The sequence below is a fragment of the Pelodiscus sinensis genome, chromosome 5, assembly GCF_052426305.1.
Source record: "Pelodiscus sinensis isolate ZL-2025 chromosome 5, ASM5242630v1, whole genome shotgun sequence".
NCBI classification, from domain to species: Eukaryota; Metazoa; Chordata; order Testudines; family Trionychidae; genus Pelodiscus; species Pelodiscus sinensis.
In genome coordinates, this window is record NC_143056.1 from 20,732,384 (window position 1) to 20,751,364 (window position 18,981).

Below are 18,981 nucleotides of genomic sequence, written 5' to 3' on the forward strand. Positions count from 1 at the left end.
TAATAAAGTGATAGGGAATAGCCAGCATGGGTTTGTGAAGAACAAGTCATGCCAAACTAATCTGATAGCTTTCTTTGATAAGATAACGAGCCTTGTGGATAAGGGAGAAGCGGTGGATGTCATATACCTAGACTTTAGTAAGGCATTTGATACGGTCTCGCATGATATTCTTATTGATAAACTAGGCAAATATAACTTAGATAGGGCCACGATAAGGTGGGTGCATAATTGGCTGGATAACCGTAGTCAGAGAGTTGTTGTTAACGGTTCTAAATCCTGCTGGAAAGGGATAACAAGTGGAGTTCCTCAAGGGTCTGTTTTGGGACCCGTACTGTTCAATATCTTCATCAATGATGTAGATATTGGGATAGAGAGTACGCTTATTAAGTTTGCAGATGATACCAAACTGGGTGGGGTTGCAACTTCTTTGGAGGATAGGGACATAATTCAAAATGACCTTAGCAAGTTAGAGAAATGGTCAGAGGTAAACAGGATGAGGTTTAATAAAGAGAAATGCAAAGTGCTCCACTTAGGAAGGAACAATCAGTTCCATACATACAAGATGGGAAGCGACTGTCTAGGAAGGAGCATGGCGGAAAGGGATCTAGGGGTCATAGTGGACCACAAGTTGAATATGAGTCAACAGTGTGATGCTGTTGCAAAAAAAGCAAATATGATTCTAGGTTGTATCAACAGGTGTGTTGTAAGCAAAACTCGTGAAGTCATTCTGCCGCTCTACTCTGCACTAGTTAGGCCTCAGCTGGAGTACTGTGTCCAGTTCTGGGCGCTACATTTCAAGAAAGATGTGGAGAAATTGGAAAGGGTACAGAGAAGAGCGACAAGAATGATTAAAGGTTTAGAGAACATGACCTATGAAGCCAGGCTTCATGAACTGGGCTTGTTTAGTTTGGAAAAAAGAAGATTAAGGGGGGACATGATAGCGGTTTTCAAATATCTAAAAGGGTGTCACAAGGAGGAAGGCGAAAATTTGTTCCTCTTGGTTTCTGAGGACAGGACAAGGAGTAATGGGCTTAAAGTGCAGCAGGGGAGGTTTAGATTGGACATTAGGAAAAAATTCCTAACTGTCAGGGTGGTCAAATATTGGAATAAATTGCCAAGGGAGGTGGTGGAATCTCCCTCTCTGGAGATATTTAAGAACAGGTTAGATAGACATCTGTCAGGGATGGTGTAGACGGAGCTTGATCCTGCCTTGAGGGCGGGGGGCTGGACTCGATGACCTCTCGAGGTCCCTTCCAGTCCTATTATTCTATGATTCTATGAACTTTTCATCTAACAAGAATGTTTCAGGTGCCGGAAACTTTCTCACATCCTCAGCAATGAAGACTGATGCAAAGGATTCATTTAGTTTCTCTGCAGTGGCCTTACCTTCCTTGAGTGCTCCTTAAGTACCTCAATTGCCTTTCTCCCATTAGTTTTAAGACATGAATTTACCTTTTTGCAATTTGATGCATTAAATTAGATTTATTGTCTATGAATTCAGTCTGTGCCAGAGCCTCTTCCTAGAGCTAAGCCCAAGAAAATGACCTTTTATTGTTGAGGGGGGAAGAATTTTCCTCTGCCTCCAGTGTGGAGTTTGACTAGCAGATATTCATGGCTACTTATGCATTGGAGTCTGCTCCTCATCTTACTTATGTTACCCTTCCATTGGATCTTTTGCTATCTGGGACAAAGGACACATCATGAAGCATAGCCATGTGGCTTACCATATTGAGGACCTTTTTCTGGGCTTTCTGCACTTTACCACCACTCCCAGTGCATTAAAACTTAACTATTTCTGCTGTGTTCAAGAGAGAGGGAAAACATTTTCCCCTTTATGATGAGGTCAAATGTGTTTTTTCTGCACATAAATGGGTCCATCTGAGTCCTGCTCCTTTTACTCCCAAGGTGAGAGCAAGATTTGGTTTGCTGCAAATATTTGTGTTCTTCTTGACCTTACCTTGCATGAACTGCTGGAGGACATCAGAATCTCAGCTTGGATTCTCTAATGTTTGCCAAAAAGCAAATTTCAGAATGTGTATTCAGTTATAGAATTCTCAGCTTTGTAATTCACAGCCTGGGGTTACTTATTGACAGTTGAAAGAGAAAAGCAATACTAGGTGACCTGTACAGCAATATAGCACAAATTTCTAACATTCATGATGATTAATTTATTTGCCACCCAAGAGTTATTAGCAGAAATGCAATTAGTGAATACATTTGAATGACAAGATAATTACATTCTGTTTATGCTCATTTCACAGACACAGATACACACACACACACAGAGCAAAATTTAATAAATTGATTTTCTTTTCATTACAGATTATTTTCTCTGCTCTAGTAGGTCATAATTACACTGGAAGAAAGTTGGGGATTATGAGCATTTATAGGAGAGCAAGTTGCCTTGCCCTTTAAATATTCAGGGTTGGATCCGTAACTGGTGTAAACAGGTACAGATCAGTAGACTTTGAGTAGTACAATAGATACATTTTAAGGTGCATTTTAATGTGTCTATTCCTCTTTCCATGTTTACAGCCTTCCCCATGAATAACAATGGGAGCTACTGTACTTTCATATATGAAAAGAAGCACCCTAGTTATGTAGAATACCGTATAGAGAGGGATGAGAGAGACTGACTGGTTCTCTTGGTTGGTAGATAACCAAAGGGGTAGTTACCCCCATAACTTTAAAATTTTCATTTTCTTCCTTTAAAAATGCTGGGTTTTATATAACTGCAGGGGGGCAATCCCAGGCAGCCACTGGGTACCTCAGGGATTCAGGCCCAACATAAGAGCTTCATAGCTCAACAATGAAAACCAATGCCAGGCCTTTGTGGGTTTGCACACCCAACGGTGGAATACTTGATTTTCATGAAGTCAGTTTGGGCCTAAATAAGGGTTGCTCTTGATGCTGAGAAATATCTCCGAATCATTAGAAAGGCATGTGCCTCAGCACAAATGTGCTTTGTATATTCCATGGACCCTGTCAATAACAAAATCTGTTGGACTCAGAGGACTCTGAATTTAAATAAATTGGCAGGATCGAGGGGAATTTTAATAATTTAGAAACTGCTAAAAATTCCACGGGCTTTTCCTGAGCCCTTGTGGTGAGGTGACGTATGAAATGTTTGCTGCTGTAATGCTACAGGAGATCATTTACATAATAGAGCTGGCAGCATATAAAAACTACTGGACTACACTGTAATATGAAACGGACTGAGTTGTTTGAATGTCTGTTAAAGCAGGAAGTAGTACAGAATCAGTCCTAAGGCTGAGACTGTAAAAGCACTTTCAGCTACAGTGTTGCTAGTATTTTCCAGTTAGCCTTTCCCATCTCATAGCAAACGCTTGGCTCTTGCTGGGAGTATGAGAAAAGTGAGGCTTGCCTGCAGCCGAGCCTTTAGAAGGGGAAAGCTGCGGGGAGCATCTTCTGGTGAAAATGCACAGATGCTTCCTAAAGAGACTCAGAAGGAGAAGGAGAAGGAGAAGGAGAAATCTAAGGGGATAGAGAAAATGAAAAATGTTGCAGTCAAAGTGCTGAAGAATTTGTCCCCTAAGAAGGAGGAAACTGAAGAGATGCTTGTGGACAAAGAGTCTGGTGGGAGGCAGTATCTCTCAGGTACTCTCTGCTCGTCTGTTCTCCACATGGCTTAGCTAGCACTGGCCTCCTCTGTTTCTTCTCACCATGGAGACTGTTTCCTTCAGCTCCTGCCATTTGGAATAGGCTTTCTATCTCTCTCCTCAAGGATTCACCTCTCATTTCAAATCCTCTCTGAAATGTATATTTCTCCTTACCTACATTTTTAAAATTTCACTCCCCTTTCTGTTGCTCATTGGTGTTTCACTTTGCAAATGTAATTTTCATCCCTGCAAAAGGCCTTGGATTATTTTGTAAGAAAGATGTGATATAAAACAAAGTTTGGTGTTAAGGGTTGTCTGCTCTTCCTTTAGGCTACGTCTACACTGCAGTGCTATTTCGGGTTCCCAGAAATATAACCGCTATTCCAACATCCCTGTTAACCTCATTCCATGAGGAATGAGAAGTCCTGTGGCACCTTATAGACTAACAGATTTATTGGAGCATAAGCTTTCGTGGGCAAAGACCCACTTCGTCAGATGCATGGGTCTAACGCATCTGTCGAAGTGGGTCCATGCCCACGACAGCTTATGCTCCAATAAATCCGTTAGTCTGTTCGGTGCCACAGGACTTCTCGTTGTTTATGCAGATTCAGACTAACATGGCTACCCCTCTGTTACTTGATTCCATGACGAGTAAGGGACATTTCGGAATAGTGGGTTATTTCAAAATTTGGCACTGTATTGACAGCACCAAATTATGAAATAAGTTATTTCAAAATTGACTTGAAATAAGGTACACAATTTGTGTAGCTCAAATTGCATAGCTTATTTCGAGCTACGAATGCAGTGTAGATACACCCTTAATGTGCAGGGAGGCATGTGTAAGTAATTTATGCCAACACAGCTCCCTCTATTGGCCCTTAAATGTTTATACCAATGAAATCTGTTGCCACGGGCAATTAATATTTAGCAGTTGTTGTAAGAAGCAGAGAGTTAAAAGCACTCTTTTTAAGTGGATGAAAATCTGACAAAGCATTTTGTAGGAATCAGTGGTGTAGCTAGAAGGGGTTATTTCGGTGAGCCCCCACTGCTGGTAGAGTGGCAAGAGTGGGTGATGGGGGAGCGGAATAGGAGTCCTGGAAGGTAAGCCCTGACCATTGTTCCCTCTAAGATTTTCCATCTCTGAGCGGATTGAGTTTTGCCTTGTGCACCAATATTGAGGTCATGTGTGCTTGTTCGGATGTGTGCCGCTGTGGCACCCAAGTTATAAACCTCTCCCTTTCCCCCTCTGCTGCCATGTCTCCCACCCTCCCCTGCCCCATCTGTTCCCCTGGTGCCTGTTGCTGCCCCCCTCCTCTGTTCTGGCTCCTGCCCTTCTCACTCCCCTCAGCCCTCCTGGCACATGCCCTGCCTCCACATCCTCACTGACTCCTGCACCTGTCCTTCCCCTCTGTGCCCACCTCTCCTCTAGCTCCCCTCCAAATCCCCTCTCTTAACACCTCCCTCTACCCACCTGCCCTGCCTCTCTCCTCTGTCTTCTGGTGCTCGTCCCTCCTTCCACTCTCCTCCCCTCCCCTTCTGCTTCACCCCCATAGTCCCCCTGGCACCTGCACCTTCCCTTACCCCCTGCACCTTCCTGGTGCCTCCCTCTTTCCTCACTGCTCTGCCCTCCCAACACTTCCCCCCTTGCTCTCTTCCCCTGTGGTGCACACCCCCTCACCACTCTCTGCTCCAGTTCTCCTCACACCTCTCTGCCCCCTCCCACATGACTTGCTCCCTCCCATGCCTTCCTCATGCCCACCCCTCCTTTCAACCTCTCTTCTCCACGCATCCACTCCTCCCCTCTTCTTCCTGTCCCCTACCCTCTCCCACCCCCACAGACACCTTCCCATTCTCCCCATTCTCCTCCTGCCTTTTCTCCACATTGTCTCCTCTTGGCCCCTTGGCATTAGTCTCTCCTCCACCTTTCCCCGTGGTGCCTTCCCCCTTCTTCTCTTGCTCTGGCCCCCTCCTTTCCCTTCAGCACAAGCTCCTTCATCTCCTCACGCCCACCTTCTGTTTAGTTATCCTCCTGCCCCTTCCCTTCCTTTCTGCCATTCTGACACCTGCTGGGCAGGGCAGCATGGCGGGCAGCTGCCCTGTGTGCTTGGGCTGGAGCCAGGGCCTCAGTGCTATTTTTAGTACTGCAGCCCTGACCCATGAGCAGCTGCACCATGGATTGGCTTCAGTCCTGTGGCCTGGCTCCAGTGCTATTTTCAGTACCACGGTACAGTGTGGACATACCCTTAGTCCCCCTTGAGTGCACCGCTCAGGTGACAGACCTGGCTACCTAAACTAGTCTCATGGATGGATTCATGTGGCTTATACAAAATCTCAGGATGCAGCTCTCCTGCTAACCTGACAGCCCAACAAGGTTTGGCATCTGCATGTCCTTTTCCTTTGGCAACCTCTGACAGAATGGGGTGCAGGGACACAGAAATAGCTTCTTCAGAACAAAGCATTGGTTATTTACTCAAAGGTACAAAGCATGCAGAGCAAAGGTATTTAGCAAAACTGACTGTGTGCTTATTCCCCCCAACCTACACCATAATCTTTCTTTGCAAATTTTGAACTCCACACAACAGTTAGTCTTGTCACTGGTTGGAAGAGTGATACTGCATTCTGCAACGTGCTCTTGGGACTCCCTCTCCCAATGTGTGTATCTGTCAGTGTGGTATGGTGAAAACACACTCAACTCCCATCTTTCCTAGGCCAACATCTTTAAGCTTTTAGCATCCCCTTTGACCCTGGTTTAGGTTGGGAGAGCCCTTTGCCATAGAAGCTGGAGGCAGGTATTATGTATTCCCCAGTCATTGGCTTCTTGTTTGTCTCCTTAGAGATGCTTTGCTTCCTATGGCCTGAACCTAGTCTTTGCTATTTTTCTCTCTTCCTTCCTCTTTTCACTCTGGCTACGTCTACACTGGCCCCTTTTCCGAAAGGGGCATGCTAATTTTCCAGGTTGTAATAGGGAAATCCGCGGGGGATTTAAATATCCCCCGCAGCATTTAAATAAAAATGTCCGCCGCTTTTTTCCGGCTTGTAGAAAAGCCAGAAAAGAGCGTCTACACTGGCCCTGATCCTCCGGAAAAAAGCCCTTTTCCGGAGGATCTCTTATTCCTACTTCAAAGTAAATCAAAGTAGGAATAAGAGATCCTCCGGAAAAGGGCTTTTTTCCGGAGGATCGGGGCCAGTGTAGATGCTCTTTTCCGGCTTTTCTACAAGCCGGAAAAAAGCGGCAGACATTTTTATTTAAATGCCGCGGGGGATATTTAAATCCCCCGTGGATTTCCCTATTACGACCTGGAAAATTAGCATGCCCCTTTCGGAAAAGGGGCCAGTGTAGACGTAGCCGATAGGTATAAAAAATAACATACAACTCTCTCATTCTCCACAGATGGATTTGAAATTGTTTCTAGATTGGTGACCAGTTACACCAGCCTTTTCAGCTATCTTCTATATCACTGGGAGCAGCATAAGATCCCAGGCAATCTGGGTTCCCTTCTTGGCTCTGCTAGAGTTAAGCTTGGAAGAGTTAGATGTGTATTGGTAAATGTCAGTAAATATTGTTTTCTCTTTGTGCACACCATTGTGCACACCCATTGATAAAAATACTTCCATCACTAACAATCAAAGTTTACAGATAGGCAGAATAAGAAAACTGCTGCTTGAGAACTTATTAGAGATAGATTTAAGGCTATTTGCTTTGTATATTTTGATTCATGAAGTTGACAATAGTGTTTTAATCATTATAAAGCTTTAACTTTTTGAATCGCAACATATATTGTCATTAAATAATTGTCTGACCCTCCCATCTCCCAGAACTGTGAAAGTTTAAATCAATACAAATGAATAAAATATTAAACACCATAATCTTGTGCAGCTGTGAAAATGTAAATGGATAAAATAGAAACAAGTATTAAAAAACAAACATCAGTACTACTTGTTAACATCAACACTATTTGTCAAGATTCTGCCAAGCTTAATTATAGATGACTGCGGGCAAATCATTTAACCCACTGGGCCTCAGTTTCCTTACCTGTATAATGGGAATACCACCACTTCCATACCTAACAAGGCTATTATGATAATTCCTTCTTATTATATGTGTGATGCTTAGTAATTGCTGTAATGATTGCCATAGAAAAGTCTATAGATCAACCAATAAACTTCTGGTTGTGTTTTTACTCTGTTTCAGGTCAAGCCATTTGTGAATTGATAGATCAAGCAAAATTTCTTGAAGCTTGTAATCACATTTATGATCTGGAACAATCTCAACACAAGACCAAAATGAAGATTGATTCACTTTACAAAAAAATAGCAGAAAAAATGTGGTCAGTTGTGCAAGAAGCTATCAGTGGAGGTGATAATATATTACTCGAACCACTGAAATCAGTAGGTGCATCACTGAAGTGGGAGAAAGAGAAAGAAAAAGAATGGTTTGACAGTGGCAAAGACATGGAATCTGTTTCAACTTGGAGTCCCAAATACTGGAATAGAGATCTGGAGAAACTGCTAATGGAGTGCATAGCAACACAAATTCCCTCCTTTGTGTCAGCTAGCAACATAGATGAGCCTGCATTTAAAGATCATCTGAGTCAGTTGGAAAGCAACATTTTCCCCAACCTGAGATGCAAAAGAGACTTCTTCAAAGAAGCAGAATTGCTAACGACCTACACAAAATGTTGTAATGCCTGTTTGTTGTCTCACTTTTCCACACTTACAGACGGTAATCTGAGCTTCAGCAAATGTCTTCTCATTTATGAATGGGGCTTTAATATGTACAGAAGGTATGTCCCGAGTAATTCCTTCTTTTCTTTATGCCTCTCAGTTTCCCTCTTCTCAGTTCTGAGTATGGTCCCCGTTGAACCTCAAGGGTATGTCTACACTACAGCATTATTTCGAAATATCTAATTTTGAAATATCTTATTATCTTACCCCTTGTGGTCAGGGGTTTGGGTTGCTCGACCACTTGGAAAGCAGTTAGGGAGCAGTCAAGTGAATGGGAGGCAGACTCAAAATGGAGATTCCAAACCTAGTCAGGGGAAGTTGCTGAGGGGAAAGTTCTGCTACCTATAGTCACAAAAAGAAGAGTTGTGCAATCTCTGAACTTCTGGGGAAAGTCCACAACCCTAACTGGGTACACACAAGCAGGTCCCACAATGGAGGACTGTTGATGCTCTGAACTTGAGGAGGGATTTTACAAGCTGGGGAGGTCAGGGCTAGATGAACACAGACCAAGAGGGAGGGCTGTGAAACCTTGAATCTAGCAGGAGATTTCTTTTGGGGGAATTGATTAATCGGAATAAAGGAAGGGGGATATTGTTTTTAAAGATTCTGTGTATAAGTGGATTATTTGGAGACGTTAAAGGGAAACTAACGCAAGGTGTGTGTAGAGCCCTCCTCCCCCAGCCGTTGGAGGTTGCCCTGCGATGACACCCAGACACACAGACTGTATCATGCATATGAATGTCTGTGTTAATGATTGACTCTTGCACAAGAACCAACTTATCTTGCGTGGAACTAGCAGGAGATATCTATCAGGCCTAGTCTACGCTACCCTTCCCCCCATCTATCTAACATACACACCTGCAGCTATGCAGATAGCGTAGCTGAAGTCGATGTACTTACTACAGTGTCTTCCACACAGTAAGGTCAGCAGGGGCTGCTCTCCCATCAACTCCGGCTACTCTTCTTGTCCTGGTGGAGTACTGGAGTTGACAGGAGAGTGATCGGAGGTCAATTTTATCATCTTTAAGCAGACACAGTAAATCAATTGCCAGTGGATCAATCACTGCAGTGTCCATTCACGGTCTAGTAGACAAGCCCTCATTTCCCAACAGAGAATCTTGAATGCCCAGACCTAATAGAATTTTTGAAAGAGCTGATGGTGCTAATGTCTTTGCCTGTAACTATGCTGAATAGCTCTTTAACGACAACTGTATGTTCTCAGATGTAAGCATTTGTCTGAACTTGTACACTGCACCTTTCTCAACACAGGCTCATTATACAAATAGTACTAAAGCACATTTTAAAGATCAATAACAGGCTGCCCAAACCCAGGGACACCAGGAGGTGCCGTTGGAAAAAATGTTTGCTTCCTCTTTCCATTGTCACTCTGCCCAGCCTCCTTACTCAGTCATCCCATCCATCAGTCGTACACACATTCTCTCCAAGAAAAGCCTGGGAAAATGCATGCGTGTGTGTGTGTCATACAGAGTGTTCTGAAGGACACCAAATCTTTGATCTGTTGGACTAAGTGAAGAAGAAAATTCCAAAGCCTTTTGATTTATATAGGTATAGTTTATACCTCTTCCCATACAAGAATAGCATCTTTGAACCTATATATCTGTGACCATACTAGGGATCGGAGAGGTCTACACTAGTGGCACAACTTTCCAGTTCAGACAAGGCCAAGAGAAAGATGCAGGAAGGCCTGCAGACAGAGGAGAGGGAATCAGAGTGGAGAGGATACAATTGGAGAATGGGGTCACAAACAAGAACCACAGAGAGGAGAATAAAAAATAAATGGAGCTGGGGAGGATTGAAAAATATTATAACTAGTTGTTCCTTAGAGGAGAAAGCAATGCTGCCTTGTGTGTGCAAGTAGCCAGCTGAGCTACCCATCACTAACATGGCCATAGCCAAGCATAGACTGCCAGTACAGGGACTGGGAAAGCCACAAAGCTCCTGGAAAACTGCTGACTGCGATTTTGTTTTCTGTGTGCAGTGGCAGCGCGATGCTGCTCTTAGCTGATGCATGTTATCTCAAGTGGATTTTTTCAGATATGGAGAAAAAGCTGCTCACAGTCACCCAGGTAAGATCATGGAGTTTTAGGACGCTTTGTTTACCATCCCAAATTATCCTTTTTCATAATACGTTTCTTGGTTGTTTTGGCTCATGCACAGAAAAGGTCAAATAGTCAAGGCTAGTCTCTGAATCTACTCCTTGACCTGTTTATTTTGTAGGAGAATGAAAACAGGCCACACAGAATGGTATTGCATGAGCTGGTGGTCTCAGTGGGCTTCTTAGCTGATGGCTGCCTACATCACAAATGGCCCCCATCCCAGTACAGAAGCCAAGCACTGAAGGTTCACAAACAGCAATCTGCCTTCGTAGGGTTGCCAGGTGTCCAGTATTCTACTGGACAGTCCATTTTCTGGGCCCTCTGTCCGGTTAAAAAAATCCAGAAAATACCGGACATGCGCAATGTCCGGTAATTCCTGGATTTCTGGCTGGGGCGGGGGAGTGGCTGGGAGGCGGGCGCGATCGGTGCTGGGAGCCTTGGCTGCGTCTGACGCCTTGGGGAGGAGGAGAAGCCCTGTCCCTGTTCCTGAGCCTGTGGTGGAGCTGCAGCCGGACTCACTCACCCTTCTCTGGACCGTGTGCGGACCTGACAGCACCTCGGGATCTGCACGTGACGGGGTCAGTCCCGGCCCCCCCCGCTCTCCCCAACCCTTCCCGACAAGCTCTGCTGCCCCCTTCCCCTCCCCCATCTCCCTGGGCTAGCCGCGCTGCCCCGACCCCCCGCTCACCAGCCCCACTTCCCAGCCCCTCTATCTCTCCCGGCCAGCCGCACTGCCCCCGACCCCCCCATCTCCTCTGGCCAGCTGCACTGCCCCTGAACCCCCCCATCTCCTTGGGCCAGCTGCGCTTCCCCTGACCCCCAGCCCCACCCATCTCCCGCGGCCAGCCACGCTGTGCCCCCGCCCCCCCGCTCAGCCAGCCCCGCCCCCTGTCCCAATCAAGTGTGTCTGGTATTTTTTCCAAACCTACCTGGTAACCCTACTGATAGGTGATGCCCCTTTTGAGAAGGGGCTGCTGGGAGCCTTGTGTTGTCTCTTTTCATGCTATTACTGTACATGCTCTGTGGGGGGAGACACCACACACACACACATTTGGGCTATATTTAGGTGGAATACTAAGAGGCTATGAAAGTGAAATCTCCCCTCTCCTTCAACTAACCCAGGGCTGTGTCATGGGACTACAGAACTCTTTTCTCTGGGGATGCTAATGAGCCTATAGTTTGGACTGAGAGTCACAGATCCTTGGCATCAGTCATGCAGGGCGCTAGGCCTCTGGATCTGTGTAATATGGAGCTATAGTCCCTCCCAGCCTGCCCCCAATGTGGCCTGCCATGCTAACCTTTGTGGGGATGGCATACACACGGTTTCCTTAGCACAGTATACCGAGTCACTCAGCTCGTGACCTTTAAGGGTATGTCTACACTGAAACATTAGCCTGTGCTTGAGCATGGGCTCAGGCCTAATCTCACTTGCGTCTATACTGTGATTGCACTAGCCCAAGCCTCAGACCTAGGGTGCGCTGAAGTCATTGGCAGACTCGATGTACTCATCTACCCTGCTGGCCTGAGCTCAAGTTAACCCAAGACTCAGTAGCTAAATCCTATTGTTTTACAATGTAGACACAACCCTGCTTGACTCAAGTCCCAGCTGTCAGCTGGAGGTATTCCACAATTCCGTGGGACCACTTCTTTAGTCCTGTCTCGGCAATCTGCAATCCACGCTACTGAAAACTGAAGGCTCCCTCCTCCCTTCCCCCAGTTTGCAAATAGCAGCAGCTCAGGACGCATTAACCCTTTCTCTTCCAGTCACCAATCTGCAAGCCCAATATCAGAGAGTCTCCTGGGTTTGCAATGGAGAGCAAATTGCTCAAGCCTTTTGCAAAGAGAGCTGCTTCCTGGTAATATGCAGGGCAAGCAATAAAGTTTTCCTGCAGGGCACACTGGTCCCAGTGATAGTGGTCACATTTTGGAGATTGGGATATGGTTCCTTTGACTTGGGTCTGTGAACTGCAGAGTTGATGCCAGAGGACTAGAGTTGAAAGTGGGTTAGGAAAGTCATAACAAGGGATTAAAATATAGTATAAATGCCCAGGGTTCCCTAGCATGGGTCAGCTGGCCAAGTGCCACTATCCCTGGGCTTACATTGCAGCGTAGAAATGCCCTTAGTGAGTTTGAGTGGGAAGAGGGCCTTACACTCAGCAAATGACTCAGCTCCCAAGGCTTCCAGGACAGTATTTTTTTTTTCTAATTGAAAGCCCCATAGCAGGGTTGGAATGTGGGCTCCAAAGGAAAGAGAAGAGCTTTGGACAGGGTATACGTTGCAGCCAAATGAAGGGGCTGAGACCACGTTGCAATGGTTTTAAATGCAGCTAAAACCTCAGCATAGTAGGTCCTCAGCCAACTTTCCCTAGCACTGGCTGCCAGGAGAGCACACCATGCACTATAACATCATCACTTTCTGTTTTGTCCAGCCTCTCTCAAGCAACATCCACTGCAAGCCGGCTAGTGGGGGTCCGGGGCAGGGACCACTACAATGTGCCGAACCACTTCAGGAAATACCATTGAGCAGCGCTAGGCAACCAAGGCTAGTGAGTGGGCTGTATGAATGGCCCTCCTTTGTCTCAGTGGGCTGCATGATTGTTGCCAGTGGTGGGCAACTTGCAGCCTGTGGCCCACTGGGGTTCCACATATGGCCCACCCACTCCCTGCCTGTCCTCTTCCCCTTATACCTCTCGTGCACTGGGGAACTGGAGCCCTGCACTTCCTCCTACTCCCCCTCCTTCCTAGCACTTTCAGAGCACCATGAATCTGCTGACTGGTGCTCTGTCTCCCTCATCCCCCTCCTTCCCAGCCCCTTAACAGTCACAAACAGCTGATTTGAAAGTGCTGGCCCAGCCAGGTTGGCGTGCCACCCACCCATGGTGTGGCATGGTGGGCCTGGCCTGGCAGGGCTGCTCCAGTCTGGCCAGGCCACCTGTTAACCAATTCTCTGCTAAGCATTCTCCAGAAAGAGTGGTGCTTACTGGGTAACCTGTTAACCCTTTACATCCCTACTTCAGAGATCCCAGGTTCGATTCTGCCTGTCAGCATTAGACAGAGGTGCAGGGTGAGACAAGGAAACCTAACAGATTACAAATTGGGTTGCATTGTTAAGGTTTGTATTTTAACTTTGTTACTTTCAGAAGGAAGTAAGAGAAGCACTCAGAGAAGTCGTTAACGCAGGGAGAAAACCTTACACAGACACTACAATCATTCAGGTAAGCCACTGCTGATGTTCCTTATCGACACAAGCTTCTCAGCATGTACTATAATTGTACAGAACGAGGCTCAGGTCTGCCCTGTTACACACCTGCAATCCGACCAATGAGGGGCAGATATAGGGCAGGGTGATCGGGGTGGCCGCCCTGGGCCCCGCGCTTCAAGAAGCCCTGCGCATGCGCCGTGGCAAAGAGGGGACCCGCAAAATTGGGCTGCCCTGGGCCCCGCAAAATGGTCATCTGCCCCTGCAACCAACTTCAGCCATAGCTGTATTACTGGCAGCAGATTTTCCCCTCTTTTGTGTAAAAGAAGAATTATGAACTGTCCCGTGTTTCTCTAGTGCCTCAGCAATAGCCCGACCCTGCTCCCACTGAAGTTTTGCCACTGATTTCATTGTGGGTGGGCTTATGCTCTACGTGCTGCATGCATGTTTGCAGGAAACTTGAGTGTGTGTATAATGATGGTTTAGAGAGGCAGGGATCCAGATTTTCCAAACATGACCAAGGACAGGAGAGGACCATTGCTGTACAAGGGGGGGAAAGACAGTAAAAGAAAATGTGGAAATGGCAGAAATGCTAAAAGGCCCTTTCAGTTTCAGTTTTCACCAAGAAGATTAGTAGAGATAGGACATCTAACAAAGTGAATACCAGTGAAAATGAGGGATCTGAAGCTAAAATAGGGACAGAACAAGTTTATAATTACTTAGACCGATAAGGTATCTTCAAGTTAACAGGGCCTGAGGAAATATGTCCTAAAATACTCAAGGAGCTGACCGAGGAGATATCTGAGCCATTATCTTTGAAAAGTCATGGAAGATAGCAGAATTCCAGAGGACTGGAAAAGGGGAAATCTAGTGCCAATCTATAAAGGGGAATAAGGAAAAACTTGGCAATTACAGAAGAGCCACCATAACTTCTGTACCGGGAAAGATAGTTGAGCAAACAATCAATTTACAAATACCTAGAAGATAATACGGTGATAAGCAGAGCTCGACAGTGTAATCTACTCGCCTGTGGCAAGTAGACTACAAGCTGGCACAGCTGCGCAGCACAGTCTGTGCATGTGCAGTGTGCCGAACCGCACAGCTGGCGAGCAGGGCTCGCTGCCTCTTGGCGAGCCCTGGTGATAAGTAATGGTCAACATGGATTTCTAAAGAAAAAAAATAATCTCAAACCAACCCAGGAATGAGCAGCTGAAAGTTTGCAAAAAATAGCAGTTACAGGAAATTTGCATGGGCACATACAGAGGCCAAGTTGAGGATCCTTCTGAGCTGGGTGCCTAGCCACCAGGTGCCATTATCTGGCTGCCTAACAAGTGATTCATGTGTGCTGCAGCATCTCTTTCATTACAAAGCAAGCACTGCAGGGGATAATACTGATTTATAAATTTTGTTAAAAGATAGAAATGCTGGTATTTATGTTACAATCAAGGTCTTTATTTGTTAGCAGCCTATTTTTTTCCCTTTGTCAGTCTTTTTCACCAATGGCCTGCTTCTTGTCACAAAATTCTCATGTTGGCAAGATCTTATTGAGTATCATTGCCTTAGAGTTTGGATCTGATGGTACCTCAATTTCTCTTCAGGCACAAATTATTCCTGGAAATGTGATCAGATGTGAAAGTATTGGTATTGAATCATCCAGGCTAGTGTAGCCACAAATGACTGCACTGGCCTGGTTAAGGCAAAGTGGAAACTGTTGTCTTTAACGTAGCACATAGGTATATTAGACTAGCTAGCTCTCATGTTTAATACTTATGCAGCCAGCATTAAAGCTTTGTCTACATTAGAAAAGGTTTGCCAGAGTAGGTCTACAAGTAGACTGGCAAAATCTCCTAATGGAGACATAGTTTATGCTGGCCAAATAGTTTTCTTTTAGTATATTTTATACCAGTTACCCAGACAAAATAAGCCCTTTTAGTAAAAGCACTTTTTTGCCAGAAGCACTGCATCTACAGTCACTAAGGCCTTTGCCAGCATTACCATGTCAGCCATAGACATGACTATTTTTTTTTCATACTCCGAAATGAAGTACCAAAGCCAGCAAAATTTAACTGTGGAGTGGTCCTAAGACTGCCTTTTGAATGCGGTGTGCCACTTCTTCCAAGAGACACTGCTTTGCAACTTGATGTCCTGGTCAAGTTCCAGACTCAGGTGGACTGTGATTCCAAGCGACCATTCTGCACATATCAATTGAGTAAGGCATTCTTTACTTTCTGTCCTACACTGGTACACAGTGTTACTGTACACTGATTAACAACTGACAGATCAGGCTGCATTTCCACGATGCATATAGTTGGTGCTGTTTGGAGAGGGCTTTGGGATTTCTTTTGTAATGAAAAGTGCTGTATAAATGTGAGAGCCTGCAAATGGTACTCAGCTTCTTTTTGTTCTGTGTTTGTATAGTGCCTAGCATAACAGGGACCTGATCCCTTCTTGGGGCACGTAGGTATATAAATATGATGCTGACGATCATGCATATATTGCACGTTATGTAAGATCATGAAAATATTACTCCTGCAATTTCATTTTCTTTATGTCTAAAGATGAACTGACCATCAATATTTTCACAGTATGTGTCTTGTGCTCAGATTAGGGGAATGTGTTTCCTTCCTCCTTTTTTGCTGAACTGATATGTTTATTGTGGCGAGTGCATGGAAACTCCCACTCACTATGTGAGTCATCATCTATTTCTCTGACACTAGTCAGCTCGCTGGCAGAGCACAGGATATTATTCTGTGTCTCTCCTTTTTTCCATCTGGTCCCTTTCTACAGCAAGGCTCCATTTCCACAGAGCAGTTAGTAGTGTTAAGTTACCACCTGTTCATGTCAATCCAGAGACTAATTTTCATCCTTCTGGCCGGAAGAAACTAAGTGCCCAGCTTGGCCCACCACTGAAACTATAAGGTGGCGTCAGGGGGAAGTAGCATGAGCAGCTTGCCAGGACTCTATTATCTTATGACATGAGACAGATCCTGCCTGTCTGTTGAAATAGGCATTTCACTGCAGGAATACTGGCTGGCTGCATAAGTTTTTACATAGGCACCTTTCTATGGTCAAAGGTAGCATTTCTCTATATAGTCATATCTATTCAAGTACAAAGTCATGCTAAAATTGCTGGCAGTCCCTACAGAAATGAAGATATTTTCACAACTGCCAAACATTGGTGAATTGGGCCCTGTGGCTCAGTATTAGTAGTAACACCCAAACATGGGGCAGGATTCTGCCACTCTTGTTTGCACTGAGCGGTTCCTTACTGCACAGGTCCTGCTCACTTCAGCTGTGGCATTTGTGGAGTAAAATACTACTCCCTAGGGCCGTGTCCACACTCAGGGGTTTTTTCGGGAAAAGTAGCCTTTTCCCGAAAAAACTTCCCCTGCGTCCAGACTCAAGCCGCGTTCTTTCGAAATTATTTCGAAAGAACGCGACTTTTCTTTCGATGGCGGTAAACCTCATTTCACGAGGAAGAAAGCCTTCTTTCGAAAGCTCCTCTTTCGAAAGAAGACGTTCTTCAATGTAAAGAGGCCGTCTTCGAAAGAGAGCATCCAGACTCGCTGGGTGCTCTCTTTCGAAAAAGCAAGCCGCTTTTTCGAAATTTCTCCGTGCAGTCTAGACGCGATCTTTCGAAAGAGGCTCTTTCGAAAGATGCTTTCGAAAGAGCCTCTTTCGAAAGAAGCCTGCAGTCTAGACATAGCCTTGGTGTCTGGGTATCCATCTCTTGATCCAAGCAGACAGGATTTTTATTCACCTGAGGATTTTTAAAAGTAGGAACTAAATCATTCCCTAAGAAGATGAAGGGACTTTCAAAGGCGAAAGAGATGGGAGAAATCACGTGCACCTAAAAAAAATGTGAATAACTTTGGAATTTTCTCTCACTACTTAAATTGGCAGGTGTTAACAGGGAGGTCAGAGGCAGTCCAGCATATCAGTGACACCATAAGAGACAAGGTGGAAGCAGGATGTTTGGAAGAACTTCTGCAGTTTCTGTGTAGGTAAGAAGCCCGTCTGTTTCTGAATTGACTTTTAGTAAGTAAAAGAAAGAAGAAATGCTGGAAGACTTATTGGTGACTTTTTGTATGTCTGAACCTTTTGTTTCCCCATTTTACAGCAAGTTCTGATCAAGCTGCTAAAACAGGGGCTGCTCTCTTTGGGTACATCTACACTATGGAGGAGATCGACCCTCTGGAGGTCGATTTTTCTAGTGTTCAATTTGGTGGGTCTAGTGTAGACCCCCAAATCGAATGCTCAAGACACCACCCGCCAGCTTCTTTTACTCCTCATTCTGCAAGAAGTAAGGGAAGCCGATAGGAACGTGTGTTCCCGGAGGTCTCCTGCAGTGTAGACGTTGTGGTGGCTCGGCTTCTGGTAAGCCGAATCCAGCTACACATTTCGAGTAGCTGGATGGGGTACTTTAAGCTGACCTGCTTGTTCTAGTGTTGACCAGGCCTTTGAGAGCTGAATATTAAATATTTCATGCCAGACTCAAGTTTCATTCCCTTTTTTGGAGTTTTTATTCCCCTGGTCTTTTTAGGTTTACTTAAGTACTTGGATCAACATTTATTCTAGAAAAGGATAGAACAGGATATTTCACACCTATTAGTGCCCAGATCAGACATGCTGGCACATTTGGGGGTCTGAAGGTCCTGCCCCATGACCTCTGAAGTCAATGGAAAGACTCTTATTGAGTTGAATGGATTTGGGATCAGACACAGAATAAGGCTCTCACTAAATTACCAGTAAGATTATTTTTTTTAACTCTCTTTCCTAACTGCTAGGACTGAAGACTCTTTCCCCACTCTTAGGCTACATCTAGACTGCGGTGCTATTTTGGGATACTAGAAGTATCCCGAAATAGCTAGTCTGCGTCTTTTCAGCACACCCATTATTTCAAAATAGATTTTGAAATAACGGGCGCACTATTCCTGTGTCCCTGTAACCTTCATTCCATGAGAATTAAGGGATATTTTGGAATAACAGTTTATTTTGAAATGGGATGCTGTGCAGACTGTGCCAAATTTCAAAACAAACTATTTGGCATTAGATTGAAATAAGCTACACAATTTGTGTAGCGCAAACTGCATAGCTTATTTCGAGGTAAGGGTGCAGCGCAGACAGACCCTTAGTTACTAAAAGCAGAGGACACTAACTTCTCTTATCCCTTTCACACTTGAAAGAAAGAGCTTTCTTTCTTTTTCTTTTTTACAGATCTACAAATTCTTGCCATGTAACAATACAATAATCAGTGCAACAGTGAGCTTTAAAAAAAACACATTCTACATTAATATAATAATCATGTCTCTCTATTTAA

General features: G+C 45.0%; 1 protein-coding gene across 3 annotated transcripts in view; it reads left to right on the forward strand.

Moving 5' to 3' along the window:
• LOC102454878 (exocyst complex component 3-like) overlaps nt 1–18,981 on the forward strand; it is a 70,577-nt gene that overhangs the window by 22,229 nt on the left and 29,367 nt on the right. The window contains exons 1-5 of one of the 3 annotated variants that reach the window (XM_075926504.2): nt 3,005–3,618; nt 7,813–8,404; nt 10,345–10,432; nt 13,603–13,677; nt 17,565–17,665. In XM_075926504.2, coding sequence (XP_075782619.2) covers nt 3,366–3,618; nt 7,813–8,404; nt 10,345–10,432; nt 13,603–13,677; nt 17,565–17,665 — 1,109 coding nt within the window. In that variant the 5' untranslated portion in view covers nt 3,005–3,365. Of the gene's footprint in view, nt 1–3,004; nt 3,619–7,812; nt 8,405–10,344; nt 10,433–13,602; nt 13,678–17,564; nt 17,666–18,981 lie in introns of those variants that run through there. The other 2 variants (XM_006120046.5, XM_075926507.2) reach the window with 2 other exon arrangements.